The sequence below is a fragment of the Magnolia sinica genome, chromosome 6 (assembly GCF_029962835.1).
Source record: "Magnolia sinica isolate HGM2019 chromosome 6, MsV1, whole genome shotgun sequence".
NCBI classification, from domain to species: Eukaryota; Viridiplantae; Streptophyta; class Magnoliopsida; order Magnoliales; family Magnoliaceae; genus Magnolia; species Magnolia sinica.
Genome location: NC_080578.1, coordinates 31,724,449 through 31,739,530, shown reverse-complemented (window position 1 = coordinate 31,739,530; position 15,082 = coordinate 31,724,449). Strand labels below are relative to the sequence as shown.

General features: G+C 40.8%; 2 protein-coding genes across 3 annotated transcripts; both read left to right on the top strand.

Annotated features, from left to right (window-relative positions):
• The first annotated feature begins 1,512 nt into the window (after window positions 1-1,512).
• Window positions 1,513-2,156, top strand: LOC131249959 (uncharacterized). The gene is made up of 2 exons (XM_058250679.1): window positions 1,513-1,730; window positions 1,824-2,156. Exons 1-2 carry the CDS (start codon window positions 1,566-1,568, stop codon window positions 1,998-2,000), a joined length of 342 nt encoding a protein of 113 aa, XP_058106662.1. The 5' UTR covers window positions 1,513-1,565; the 3' UTR covers window positions 2,001-2,156.
• A 529-nt stretch (window positions 2,157-2,685) lies between these two features.
• Window positions 2,686-13,538, top strand: LOC131249958 (uncharacterized). Of its 2 annotated transcripts, XM_058250678.1 has the most exons (4): window positions 2,686-2,812; window positions 3,634-3,739; window positions 12,189-12,292; window positions 12,554-13,538. In XM_058250678.1, the coding sequence occupies exons 2-4, from the start codon at window positions 3,736-3,738 to the stop codon at window positions 12,698-12,700; spliced, it is 255 nt and encodes an 84-aa protein (XP_058106661.1). In that variant the 5' UTR covers window positions 2,686-2,812; window positions 3,634-3,735; the 3' UTR covers window positions 12,701-13,538. The 2 variants fall into 2 exon arrangements, with proteins under 2 accessions (XP_058106661.1, XP_058106659.1); XM_058250676.1 differs by lacking the exon at window positions 2,686-2,812 and having other exon boundaries at window positions 3,487-3,739.
• Window positions 13,539-15,082: the final 1,544 nt, after the last annotated feature.

Below are 15,082 nucleotides of genomic sequence, written 5' to 3'. Positions count from 1 at the left end.
AAGAAGTGTTTATGGCTAGAAAACACTAATGACAAGGTGATCCAAAAATGAGGTCCTTTCTTACTTCGAAAAGAAGAGAAATTTTTTTTCATCCAGACCTTACATGAGCTTCGTGTTCCGGTCGGTTTTAGTGGGAATTGGAATAACATTGTAAATGAAGATAGTGTGGATTTAAAGGGCATGAAGTCTCATGATTACCACGTGTTGATGCAACATCTGCTTCCAATTTTGATCCAACATGCATTCAGGGATAGTAAACATAGGCGCACTATAATTAGAAGCTTTTGTACCTTTTTCAATGCCCTATGCTCGCGAACCATAGATATTGAAATGTTAATGGCTCTCGAGAAGGGTATGGCAAGGACATTATGTGAACTTGAGATTACATGCCCTCCTACAATTTTTGTTGTGATGATGCATTGCCTATCCGCTTGGCTTACGAGGCTCATGTATGTGGTCCTGTCTACTATCGATGGATGTATCCATTCGAAAGGTATGATATGATTTTAATGTGAATAAACCCACCCAACATCTACAATTACATTTGTTAATGTGTCGTTAACTCTTTTAGGTTCATGAAGACGTTTAAGGCGTACATCCACAATAAGACACGACCTAAAGGTTATATAGCAGAACGATACATTCAAGAGGAGACACTTATATACTGCAACCAATATAGAGGCAAAAATAATACAAGCCGCTTGGAGAAACTAGAAAAATGGTTTGACGGATCAATTTCACTCCCGCTGAAGTTGCAAGATATTGTTGATGACTTCCATGTTGATGAGGTTGGTCCAGTTGGCCCTGGTCAAAGTGTCATTTTAGAAGGTATTGAATACGAACAGGCTCGCACCTGGGTATTGAAGAGTCAACCCAACTATGATACATGGCAAGGGTATGCACTAGACTTAGCTTGTATGTATATGTCTTCTTCATTTATTTCAAATATGATTCAACATAATTGTAATAACATTTATGAGAAAAAAAAATTGTCAATTTTGTTACAACCATCTTAACTTGCAGGAAATATGCTAATTTCTTGAAGCAACGCACCGTAGTTGCAGGGAAGAGGACTAAGGTGGCGAGTGATGAAGAGTTCATACCTTGGTTGAAGAAATAGCTAGACTTGGATGAATCAAGTAATGAAGTCTTTAGAGATATAGTTAGGGGACCAAAGGCTTTTGCAATGCAGTACAATAAGTATTGTATCAACGGTTTTCTCTTCATCACCAAGGATTATGAAGACAATAAAATGAACCAAAATAGTGGGGTTAGCACAGAGAGTATGACCACCTTCCGATCTAGTGCTAAGGATAAGAATACAGTAGATGAATCTGTACCTTATTATGGGGTCCTCCGCAAAATCATCCAACTGGAGTACCGAGAAGGGTACAAGCTAGTCCTACTAAAGTGTGATTAGGTGAAGGTGACGTATCAAGGTGTTTCTTTCGATGTTGAAGGGAATTTGAGATTGGTGAAAATGTAGAGGGCGCATGCGGGGTATAGGTGGAAATGTAGGCAAGATTGCATTGAGGAAGACAATCCCTATTGTAGATAAGCTCAATATGGTGACGCAGGATCAAGATAATTTGGAGGAGGAAGTAGGTGAAATGAAGAAAAGCCTAGTAGACCTCCATATGAAGGTTAATTTTATTGTAGAAAAGCAAGGGGAACAGGGGGTTGTGGATCCACCAACAATACCTCCATTTAAATCTAGTCGTGCTTTGTTGGTATGTATGTGTTTCTCTATTACAAATTTATGTTTATGATTATATGCACCTCCATTTAAAAATACTAATGACATGTTATACTTGTACATGTAGCCTGATTTGATACATATTGGCAAGAGATGTGATCTTTGCAATTGGAAGAAATGGGTAGTTGCTTGTGGTGAGGTGCATGAAGTTGATCCAACTACCCATGTCCATGGAGCATATCTGTGCAAAGGAAATTTTAGTGTTGTCTTGATCAAGATTAAAGCTTCGCACGCAGAGTTGTGAAAGGAAGATGATTATCATAATAAACTTGGAGAGGTCGGCATAGGAGGATTTGTTATTTGGCCCAAGCTATTTCTAACCATTTATCCATGATGTTCATGATTAGACATTACAAAAACTGAGACAATTTACTTTTATTTTCAAACTATATGGTAACATAGACACTTACCTGAATATTATGGAATGGAATGGATTTATCTCTCACATCAGATTACACACATATATGGAATGATATGGAATGCATTTAACACTCACATCAAATTACACCCACATATATGGAATGGAATGGAATGGATTTAACACCCACATTTATGCTTTGATATATTTGGTTGGCATGTTAACCTCCCTTTGAGGAATTGAAAGATTTGTAATAATTTTTACTTTTAGTGTTATTTGCACTTGGAGGGGGGGGAGGGGAGGGGGAGAGAGAGAGAGAGAGAGAGAGAGAGAGAGAGAGAGAGAGAACTGTAGGGAATTATCATCATCCGTGGCAGTTTTTGCAGAGAATACGATTAGCCCCGACGAGAAGTTTCTTCATCGTTTTTCCACGACTGTTGTTGGTTCTGCATGTTTACAAAAATTACACCAAAAACAGATATGTGTAAATATTTTTGTTCATTAATATTTTGTAAGTTTAGATTTTGATTTAGGATATCTCATAATTTGGATGTGTTTTTCGCAAGGTCTAAAAAACTCTCATGATTTCTTCAACTATGTGTTTTGGCATCTTCAGCTTTTTCTTTGAATGAAGAGGTCGGTTTCACATTTGCGAGCATCCTGACCTTGTGTGCGGTTGGTGGTTCCATCATACTTGGGTAAGGAAAATCGGATGTGTTTTTTTGTTCCTAATTGCATTATTTCAGTTAGACAGATCAATCGAATGATCTGAACTATCCTTTAAGCCTATAATAGATTTCTAAGGCTACCATACATAGATTGAATGTGCAGATAATGCATATTTTTAAGGCTATCAAATCCATCGAGTTTGACCTTGAGAAGATGAAGAAAGTAAGTTTCAGATGCACACATCATGTTGTACAAAGATATACTGTTGAATAATTTCATAGGGAGATTGTCAGAATCTCTGGTATTGCAGACAACGGTGATGAAGCAAATGGAGATTGCTGAGTCGCTAGATAGGCTGCCTCTCAATAGGATGCATACATACCTATGTCATAAAATCCAGCTTTAATGGCATAGCAACATCAGCAACTGCCTAGAGTCCAGATGAGTATTGCCAGTTTATAGTTCTTATAGGCACATTTTCTGTTTGACACAGATAGATAGTAAATACAAATGATAGAGTTAAAAAAAGAAACCGATTGTTCCCAAATAGACCATGTAAGAGGAAGCATACCAGGGAAACCAGCATAAAATGCAGCCATCCTACATTCACTTGCTCAGATGAGAGCCAACATATCTTTATTATTATTGTTATTTTTTTTCTAAATCTTCTCAATACAGGGATTGGGGCTGGATTGGAGTCTATGACAACAAATCCAATGGCTAGGGAAGGGTCAATAAATCCCATAATACGTTCTCGATGAACTCTACATATTCTTTTATGTTTTGCATGTTTTTTTGCTTTAAGAAAGGATGTTTATTGCACTCACAAAGATCTTTTATAATGTCACAGGTAAAGAGTTTCCAGCAAGCTCAAGACTGTCTTCCTGAAGTTCTTAATTGTGAGGGAGTGCGGCATAGGTGTAGAGTGTTGGTTCGTTCAGCCTCACAGGGTATGGGTAAGGTTTCATTTCATATATGGTTCAATTCTAGCCAAATATTTTATATTACAAATTAGTTAAGATTAATATTACAAAATGCTGTAAATGTTTTAATAATATAATATTAGAAAGATGAGAACCTCTGGCAGGGATGGTTCCAGATTCCCAGGTAAAAGAGGAAAGTTTATGTCTGGTAGGTGGCCATTCATAAAACTTTTGCCACCACCCATACCTGTGCCAAATGATGTCCATATCCTTACCCTACCCTGGTAAGTTAGTCGACCCTGATACTGATATATTAGCTTCTATTTACTATTTCCCAAATAACTAGTAATTTGTCGCGGTACCATAGTATTTCATTAGTTGGGCCGAATATCTATATCCATGCTTTATTATAGAAAATGTAGAGTTAAATTCTAGTTCTCCACATCCATGTTAGTATCCAAATCTGAGCATCATAATTTGGAATCTACTCGTCATTATCGTTACCAGGAATTTTGTTGACTGTTATTCAAGCACGTTCTGCATGCTTCAGTCCAGTGGCCATTCAAAACACGGACGCACACCTGCAATCCAGTTAATTAACATGTATTAGTAGAAAAAACAACTCCACGAACTACAATCTGCATTGTAAAAACATAGTTCATGATTCATTTATCAGCATATGGTTAACTCATAGAAGTCTGGTAAAGTCCACACACACCTTTATACACTATAACATGTGTAGATATCAGATAATGTATCAGCTAGGCCCCATTGTGGATGACATGGCCCTAAAATCAGGCTGGTCAGGGCACACTTCTATGTTGATGCCATAGGCAATTTTTGAACCATCCATTAGCTTGTTCATGTGTGACCCACCTACATGAGCTGACCAGCTTTAGTTTTAGAGCCACATCATCTGCAAAGTGTAGCTGTGAGACTCGTATCCTAGCTCATACCGTTCCGTAGGCTTCCGCGGTCCTTCCGGTTGAATTCCGGCGACCCTCGACCTGTATCCGATGTTTGCGCGTGATCCTAAGCCGAGTTTTGCATATCGGAGTCGACTCAACTCGAAACTTGTACCCTAGCGATCGCGTCGTCGCCGCGGTTCTAACGCCACGACTCGCGCACCAAACCGATACCCAGGCTAGAAGATGTGGGCCCACATTCATTTCGAGAGAAACGCCGCACGTTGCAATTTCAAGGGAATCTCTACAATGTGTCCCATCAATCAATCAACCACCCAAGTCAAGTACAACCCATACTCTAAGTACAAGCACCCATCACTCTTTTTCCATAAGTCAACTTTCTCTTTCCCTTACCCATCTCTCCTTTACAAAAATTTAAACCAAACCATGCCTTTCCATCCCCTCCCTTACAACAACCATCTGTCCATCCCTTTTCATTCATGATTTTTCTCTATCTCATTTCTATCTCTCCAACCCCAAGAGAAGCACCCAACGTCCATGGCTCACCATGAGAAGAGCTAGTGTGGCCCACCTTCCTACCACCCAATCCCACCCTCCAAAATTGATCCCAACAGTTGAAATTGTACCTTTGGAGCTCTAACATGCATTGGCGAAAGAAGGAATGGAAGATCAAAGGTGGGTGATCTAACCGTCAATTTTTATTTGAGGGCCCACATATGGTGGGACCCATCTTGATGTATGCTTTGTATTTAGGGAGGGCCCATAGTGGCGGGTTCCCTCCCCTTCTTACCGAGCTCTCTCTCTTTCCCTCTCTCTCTCTTTCCTTAGTTTGATGGCCCACCATTGATGTGGTATGATGATCCATGCCGTCCATTTAAGCGGGCCAACCCGCTATCCACATTTGGGTCCACCTTCCTGCCCATCTTCAGGCCAGCCATGGATGAAAGGAAAATACAAATGTCAGTGGACCCAAACTGTGTGGGCCACCCATGTGGACCCCACCGTGATTTATGGGTTTTATCTCCACCGTCTATGGAGTGGAGTCACCCCAGCCGTTGGCCCAAAGACTGGCCAGGCTCACCGAACAGACTGCTGTCCAGCAGGCCTGGACGTTGAGGCCAGGACATTGTCTGGCTTCTTGTTTCTATATATATATATATAATATAATATAATATATTATCTAGTGGGCCACATGTGTGGACCCACCTTGATGATGTGAAGATCCACACCGTCGGTCCATTTTCAGGAAAAGGGACGTGTGGACCCCACTCCATCAACGTCAGCAAGTTTTGTGGCCCCATCACAGGGCGTGTGTTATATCTAAACCATCCATTGATTAGGCCAGCAGCTGTAGGACCCACGTGTGAATGTGTTCATCCAATGTCCATTTCATTTTCATGGATGTAGAAGCCTACCATACTGTATGGGTTCTATCTACACCGTCCACTGCGTGGACCCCATCATGATGTATGTATTTTATCATGTCTGTCCATCATCAGTATGTGGACCCCACCATGATAGCGTATGGGGCCACCTTGACCGGATGTGTTTCATCCACACCGTCCAACCCATGGACGGTGGATGTGAATTGGCTGGAGTGCTTAACGCAGTAGCTGCTGCTACATTTCAGTCAGAACGTGGAGCCCACCACGCTGAGGTTTGACGTCAGCAAATTCTGCAGGGCCACGTGTGGATGGTTCCACCTAAACCGTCCATCAATGACGGTGGGACCCACTGGCATGGATGTACTGTCCACCATCCATTCATTTGGACGGTGGGGCCCATTTAGCATATGTGTATTATCCACCATCCATTCATCTGGATGGTGGGGCCCCTTTGACGTAAGTGTTTCATTCACCGTCCATCTGCTGGAAATCCACCTGATGCATGGGTTTTATCTGCACCGTCCAGCAGGGCTGGATGGTGGATACCCACCTTGAGCTGTGATCTAAGCCGTTCATCTGTTTCGGCAGGTGGTGGGACCCACCTTGACTTCATCCATACCGTCCACACCAGGGACGGTGGGTCCCACGCAGCTAGTGGTGTTGTTTAACATCAGCCAGTCATGTGGGTCTGATCAGAGGTATGTGATTTATACCAGCCATCCATTTGAACACGTGGACCAGCCATAATGTATGTACCGTATCTATACCGTCCACTTGGATGAGGTACATGCAACATCGTGGGTCCATAGAGCACCATTTAGTAGTGATGTGGGCCCATGCCTTTTGTGGGTGACAGATTGCATACATGCGTGGCACGTTGAATGACTTGAATGCATGACATGTGTGTATGCACACGTGAGATGCATGACTAGTTAATACATGTGTGATGAGTGTATGATAAGGGGCATGACACCACATTATGTGTTATACATCCATGGATGCAAGTAATAGATGCATGAGTGATGGGTTATGTGTTATACATCCATGGATGCAAGTAATAGATGCATGGTGATGGGTTATGTGTTATACATCCATGGATGCAAGTAATAGATGCATGAGTGATGGGTTATGTGTTATACATGCATGGATGCAAGTAATACATGCATGAGTGATGGGTTATGTTGAATGCATATGTGACGTATATGGAATGGACACATGATCTGCGCATGACCTAAACTATGGTAGGAAGGCACGTGCGAGGCTTGAGGTCGAGTAAGCGCTCCCTGGTAACACTATTTGAATGCATGCCTGCACAGGAACTTAGCCGTACATGTGAGTGTATTACATGCACCTTCACGGCCCTATCAATGAGATGTATTTGTGGCCATCCATGAGGCCCGCCTTGATGTATTTATGGCCCATCCATAAGGCCCGCCTTGATGTATTTATGGCCCATCCATGAGGCCCACCTCGATGTATTTGTGCCCATCCATGAGGCCCAAATAATGCGGCCCACTTGATACTTATATGGCCCATGTGGTGTGTTTGAGGGCCCATGAGCAGGGCCCACTTGTAATGTATCTGTGGCCTTCGTCGAGGCCCAATACGATGTTTTTTTTATGGCCCACCTTGATATATTAGTGCGGCCCATTGATGCAACTCACTTGATGTGTATGAGGCCCATTAATGCGGTCCAAGTGATGTGGCCCACTTGACATATGAGGCCCAGTGATGAGGCCCATGGGCGAGGCCCATTGTGATGTATTCGAGGCCCATGGGCGAGGCCCATTGTGATGTATACAAGGCCCATGGGCGTGGCCTATTATGATTCGTTTGATGCCCTTGTATGAGGCCCAACGCAATATATGAGAGGCCTATGAATGGGTCCCAACGTGATGTATGTGTGGCCGATACGGTGTGTATGAATTCTCGATGTGGACCACTCCTTGGGAGCAATGTTGGTTAAATGGCCACATTGATGGATAATGATGGTTTAATGTCCACGTTGTGACCTTCCCTTAGGCGTTGTTCGACCCATTCTCATCAAGGCCGATTATCGATTCTGATTCTGATTGTCATGGCCGATTATCTATTCTGATTGTCGTGGTCGATTGATCGATTATCGATCAAGGCCGATTATCATGACCGATTGCCGATTCCGAGTATCGAGGCTGATTATCATGATTGATTGTCGATTCCGATTGTCGTGGCCGATTGTCGATTAGCGATCAAGGCCGATTATCATGACCGATTGCCGATTTCGAGTATCGAGCTCGATTATTGATCGATTCCGATTGTCATGGCCGATTGCCGATTTCGATTATCCTGGCCGATTGTCGATTCCGATTGTCCTGGTCGATTGCCGATTAGCGATCGAGGCCGATTATCATGATTGATTGCCGATTCCAATTATCGATACAAATTTCGATTGTCGAGGCTGATTCTGATTGACAAAGCCCATTGTGATGTATATGCGGCCCGTATTTGAGGCCCATTGTGATGTGCATTTGACCCATGTTTGAGGCCCCATGTAATGTATATGCGGCTCGTATTTGAGGCCCATTGTGATGTGCATTGGACCTGTGTTTGAGGCCCATGTTGTTGTATATTTGGGCCCTTGTGTGAGGTCATGGGTCCACTATATGTTAGGATCTATGAGGGTCATTCCTCGGGGGCAATGTTGGTTAAATGTCCACATTGTCGAGGTCGATTGTCGATGCCGGTTATTGATACCGATTATGAGTATGTGACAGCATAACATCATCATACATTCCCATACGCATCATCTACATGTTTGTTATGAGATGTGGTTGACCATTGCATATGCCATTGGGCAGATTGTTATGAGACTCCCTGATAGGCGGAGGTTATTTCACATGAGCACATGGTATGCACAGGATTGATGCATGACTGGATTGTATGACTCATGCATCTCGCATTATGATTACTGTATGCCCTAGCGACACCAGGGCCGTAGCCTCCACAGGCGTATCGTGGATGACCAAATGGGACACCGAAAATGTTTGGTTCTAGCATACGGGCGTCATAGATGTCCCTGGGTGAAGATCCCTAAACCTCCGTGGCCAGGAGACGCCCCAACGTCGAGACCGAGTGGATACATGAGCACCCGAGTGCCGAATACCAGGAGGCCTCGTCTCCCATGTGTCGTGGTCGGTTGGGAGGGGGTGTGGCCTTACTCGCCCGAGGGTAGGGGGCAATACTAGGCTGAGTTTGACCAGCTCATGGATGGGTCCGCTATCGACGTGCCGGATAGGTATTGGCAGACTATTGGCCAGGTGGATAGTGAGGTTTCTTATGCTCACTTAGACTGTGCGGCTGGGAGAGCGGCAGTGCCATTTGGAGTGTACTAAACCCCGGTGATGATCCCAGAGATGAACTGTACTGATATGTGGATTTAGTGAGCAGGAGTTGCATACTCATTCATGCATTTATTCATTCACTATCCACACGGGTTGGTGGTGCGCAACTATTTGATACGTGTACCTTCGCAATGGCTAGGATTTCTGTTGGGGCGCGCGACTAACCTGAGATCAGGAGTTTACCACATTGGGTCTGACTATCTAAATTTAGGTATGGGATTGGTTTGGATAAAAGTCCTTTGTGATAGACCCCGTAGCCTGCGATACTACGTACTATCATCCCGACTTCACACTCCAGTATGGTCATTCCATTCGCACTGCATATTGCATTATATCCGTGGCATATGAAATTTTGGATTACCATGTTTCTGCATTTATGTGGTTTAGGTACGACTAACGCTATTCGTGAACTCATCAAGAATTACATATTGCATCGCATCCTCGACATCTGATATTTGGCTCTTTATGACTCCTCATTTGCATAGCTGTCCTATATTACGTATTCTGATAATGATTGACTCATGGACTTGTCCGTATTTTTGCTTACTTTGTTATCATATGATTTATGATCTTCTCAGTATTTCTATTTACTCTGATAATTCCTGCTCTTGTCAGTATTTCTGCTTACTCTGATAATTCATGATCTTGTCCGATATTGTACGATTTATGGATTACCAGTATTTCCGGTACTGTATGATGATGGCATTGTATTGAATACTTGGCACTTATCTTGTGCACACACTTACACCACCCTCTAAGCTTTCTATAAGCTCATGCACGATAGATGCGTGCAAGAGATGTTAGGTTGCAGCATTGTTGAGCTTGGAGGGTGCAACGGTCTTCTGGAGCTTGATTTTCGATTTATGTATTTTCCTTTCAGTATTGTACTCAAATGATTATATTAGTGGATATGTGTTGTTGATGTTGCCTTTGTGAATTGGGTGATCTTGTGGTTATGCTTATTACGAGTTAAACGTACAAAAAAAAAAATCCTCTTTGTAGGATCCCAGGATCGGAATCTGGCGTATGGACGCTAGGAGCTGAGAATGGGGTACTACAGAGGCTGTCGGCACTAGATTCGGTGATTGGAATTCCTGTGAATCCGATTTCCGGGTTTGGGGCGTGACAGTAGCCCACTGATGCACAGCTCAGAATTTGCCAACCTGGCATGTATTGTTGTAGGTAGATGTGTGAATAGGCTTAGTAAAACTCTGCTGACTTAAGAGATACCCCTGATCACATGGGGTTGAAACAAAGTACATTCTGCTGTAAGTTCCTTCAAAGGTAAATGGTTTTACTCTGGCTGTCTTAAAATCATGTAAATAGCAAGATTACTCTTATTTGCAGGTTGGTGTACTAATGACACTTCAGGCGGACCAAATGTTTGTAGATTTGATCATTTCCCAGCAGTTACAATCTCTGTATAACTATAAGAAATGAGTGCAGATCCGGAACTCTGTTTCATGTCCTGGTCTTAGGTTTTCATTGGAGCATCTTTTGACAAAATTCAGCTGGTTGATGCACTATCCAATTGAATTGCAATAACTAGTTCAATTACTGCATAAATCCAAGAAGTAGATTTGGAAAGGAAAATGCAACATTGGAGGAAAATGTGGATGAGGAAATTGTGGAAAAGAATCCTAAAAAAACAGATAATTTGTTTTAGTTTCTGAGATTTCTAAGCATACCATCTACATGCCACCACATATTCCAGTGTGGCAAACAAGTGCAATATCCAAGCTATCCGTCAAGTGGGTCTTAACCAATTCTTTTCTTAGCTATTAGACCAGACCTGATTCTTGGGCCATGCCATCTAGTGATGCCCATCTGATGGATGGACTGGATCTCAAACCTCTATTTTCCATGATTGCACACACATGTGGCATGTACATGAACTACCTTATCAAGACTTACAATCCAGCATTGGAACTTGTTATCGCAATTCAATTCAATAGTGCTTCCAAACAGAGCCTTAAGGTTGACAAATACCTATGTAGTTATATATATATATATATAGTTTGGAGGAGATTTTCACACTCCCACCATAAATGGCAGGGATGGCTCCCTTTCTAGTAGGAAACTGAAGGAGAAAACATGGGCAACTGCTATATCAGAAGTAGTTGCAAAATTGTTAAAACTGTAACATTTTACAAAGTCTTTTGAGATTATATTTATCCCTGCTTTTTTGTGTTCTTATATTTATAAGTTATTCTTCACTTGTTACCCACCCCATCCTGTAGCTTTCAAACATATTACAATATTACACAAAGACTAGCTAGTGTAAATTTGGTGTGAATTGCAAGTTTCATCACCCGAAGGATGCTCAAATACCATCAGGTGGATAAGATCTTGGTAGCAGAGAGCAGAATGAATCAGCTATTTTGTGAAGTTGTGAGTTACAACACTGTCTGGCTCCATGTTTTGTGAAGCTGTGAGTTACAACTGATTGATATCAATAGAAGCCTGCAGTTAATGCTTCGTTGTCTTTCTAGCATTGTTGTTTCTTATTTGAGCAATAGAAATATGTTGAAATCGTACCAAAATAAAATTTAAAATCCACAAGCCTAATTTTCCAAAAATCCAAAGTGCTTTAGGTGGATACACTAGCTGTTACTGGTCTAATTCCTTTGGTCGTTTTGTCATCTTGATATTCATATCTTACATCTCAAAAATGAGTCGTCTAGTCTCTCTTTTTTTATTTACTGATGTAAGTTATGATGCATGCATAGATAATTAAATTAATGTTTCATTTATACTTGGTTATCTTATGGAGTTTTTGTTTTGGCTATAGATTATCATAGTTCAGCTGGAGCAGGGGCTGTTATACTAGATGACTGTACTTTTCATGAATCTATCCATCTTGATAGTATTGACATGGACCGAACATTGACACTGGTAAGTGGAGATTTACCGAGTTATCGTCATTTAGGATTGGATACAAACTAAGGCCCTCTTTGGATGACAATACACAAATAATACCATTTAATAATGCAATGTGTTAGAGTTGTCATAATTTCAAATGCTTCTTCAATGAGGGAATCATTTTCTGTTTAAATTTGTTAAGGTAAGTTCCCATATCACCTTTAAACTAATATTTTGAGAGTATGTTCCCATTTCCCCCTTAAACTTCTTTTATCTGTTTTCCATGGCAAGCAGGTTTCACTCTTTTATGAAGATGGCAAACCCATCGAGGAAATGAATAAGGGATTTTCTTTGAACAAAATGTTTGGATTTGCAACTCAAGGTCAACACCCATTTTCATTTTTAGTTGCTTGGATGTTTGGAGGTGCATTCCCGCTTTGAAGCCGAACCCTATCTTGAATGAATTAATGTTGTGCTCTAGCTTCTTAGAAATCCCATGTGTAGATTCCTAGTAGTACTATTGGTGCTACTGCTAAATTCCCCTTAATGTATTCATTTATATTTCTATCCTTGTCTTGCCACCCATCCATCTCAACTCATTTTAGTTAAACTCATCATATGAACAACACTTCGAAAGTTCCCATGTATCATTCTGATACATCATGATATTTACAATATTTCACAAATATCCTGCAGTATTTTGCCATGATATCATCGACATTTGGTCTCTCTCTCTCTCTCTCATGTTTAGAGTGATTCCCTTTGTGATATCTTTTATTTATTGAAAAAAAAAACTCCAATATTGAAATACTCCAGATCATTATGTTTTGAAGGAGCCTTTATACCATGAAGCAGACTCTCCTTACTATTTCAACTTGGCACTTCAAACTGGTCAGAATGATTACTTGCTAGAATAAAGATCCAATGGACTTCATTTATACATGGATCTCTACCAACCAATCCCATGACAACATCTTCCTAGTTCTATAATGAACTTTTTAATTTCTTTTAACTTTGCACGAAGTGAAGTCCAATTAAAGAATCTATTTAGTGAGGTATCTCCGTTTTACATTAAGAAGGTTTGTCATTTAACCGAAATTTGAAAATACAGGTTCACTGGTTCATCTTAGGCATCTTTTCTATATGGATGGGGGAACCTCATATGCATGTACTGGTAAGCTATCTCTTGTTTATAAAGTTATATCTACAAAACACCATCACGCCAAATTCCTTTGAGCTTTGGCGTTGTAATGAACTCATCAACACCTTGCATTGTCCTTCCAGTTTCAACAACATTAGCAGAGAATTCTTTCTGTTGGCAACCATCAACTTGTACACATGGATAGGTTATTATTCTATTCTTATATTTCATTGCAAGCTTTTGGAAATGTCTATGGTTATCTAGTTTTCTATAAATTTTGCATTATTACCATGGAAGCGTAGCTAGAATCTGCATCCTTAAGAAAATTGACAAATTTTCAGATATAACAAATTAAATACAATAGGGTTTAACTAAACATTTCGTACTAATATCCTAGAGTATCCATTACTAGTATTAGTATCCTACTGTACTATCCTACTATACTGGACATGATAGGCTGAGCATATGTAAGTATTTAAGTATCATTGGCTAAGGTATGTAAAACATAAGTACTTTACACCAGATGCTATACTTAAAGTATCCATCATATGTACCCTAGTTCATCTTACAATTCAATTTTTTGGTACGGGCCACGATAAATTTGAATTGGTAGTGCTTAGTTGGATATGTTTGTTTTCGTAATCTTCTGACCATGCATTGGCCTTTGTTATGTTCATAGTGAAAAAGAACAAAGGAAAGAAAAACTGATTATTGTCTTAGGAATTCTTAAATCAACACTTCTAAGTTGAGAGATGACATGGGGAAGTGTCTTTGATTGTTAAACGAAAAGTGTTGCAGGTGTCTATGATTGGCCCCACACAGTGGGACTCTCCCATAATTAAGCCAAACAAATTGATGTTATGTGGGTGGTCCTGTTGTACTCATTATGTATTTATCCAGTGAAATGCATTTGGAATGGTTAGGATTATCTTTCTGTTGTGCTTTAGTTTATATTTTGTTGGTATTAGTACTATGTTTTTGGAATGCATTTAGAATGGTTAGGATCATCTAGTTTTGGATGTGTGTTAATTAGGCAATTAATGATTATTATTATTATTATTTTTAATTTATGAGAAACGCCGACGGCTTTTCGCCGTCAAAAATGCCGACGGTTTTAGCCATCGTAGACGCCGATGGCTAAAACCGTCATCCTCACCCGTCAGAAACACCAACGGCTAAAATCCGTCGGCGAGCAACGCCCACGCCCCTTTTCCCGACGGACCGTCCGACGGCTAAAAGCAGTCAAGGAAGGTTAATGCCGACAGTTTTTAGTTGTCGGCCTTGCCCTATTTTTTGGTAGTGAACATTCATGTTCGATGACATTGAATGTGACTCGATGACATCGAATAAGTGCCTTCGGGCGTCCAATGAGCTCAAACTGAAAATCACCTGAAAATTCGATGAATCGAACAAACGTTCGATGAAATCGAACATCAACATTCGATGACATCGAATGTGGCTTGATGACATTAAAAATTGAACAACTTATGTCTAACAAACTCCGTAGGAAAATCATTTGAAATTTTGAGGAATCGAACTCGATTCGATGACATCGAAATTCAAATTTCGATGATATCGTAAAAAGACAAGAAAATGTCTAGTGAGCTCTGGAGAAAATCACTTGAAAATTCGAGGAATCAAACTTGATTCGATGACATCGAAATTCAAATTTTGATGACATC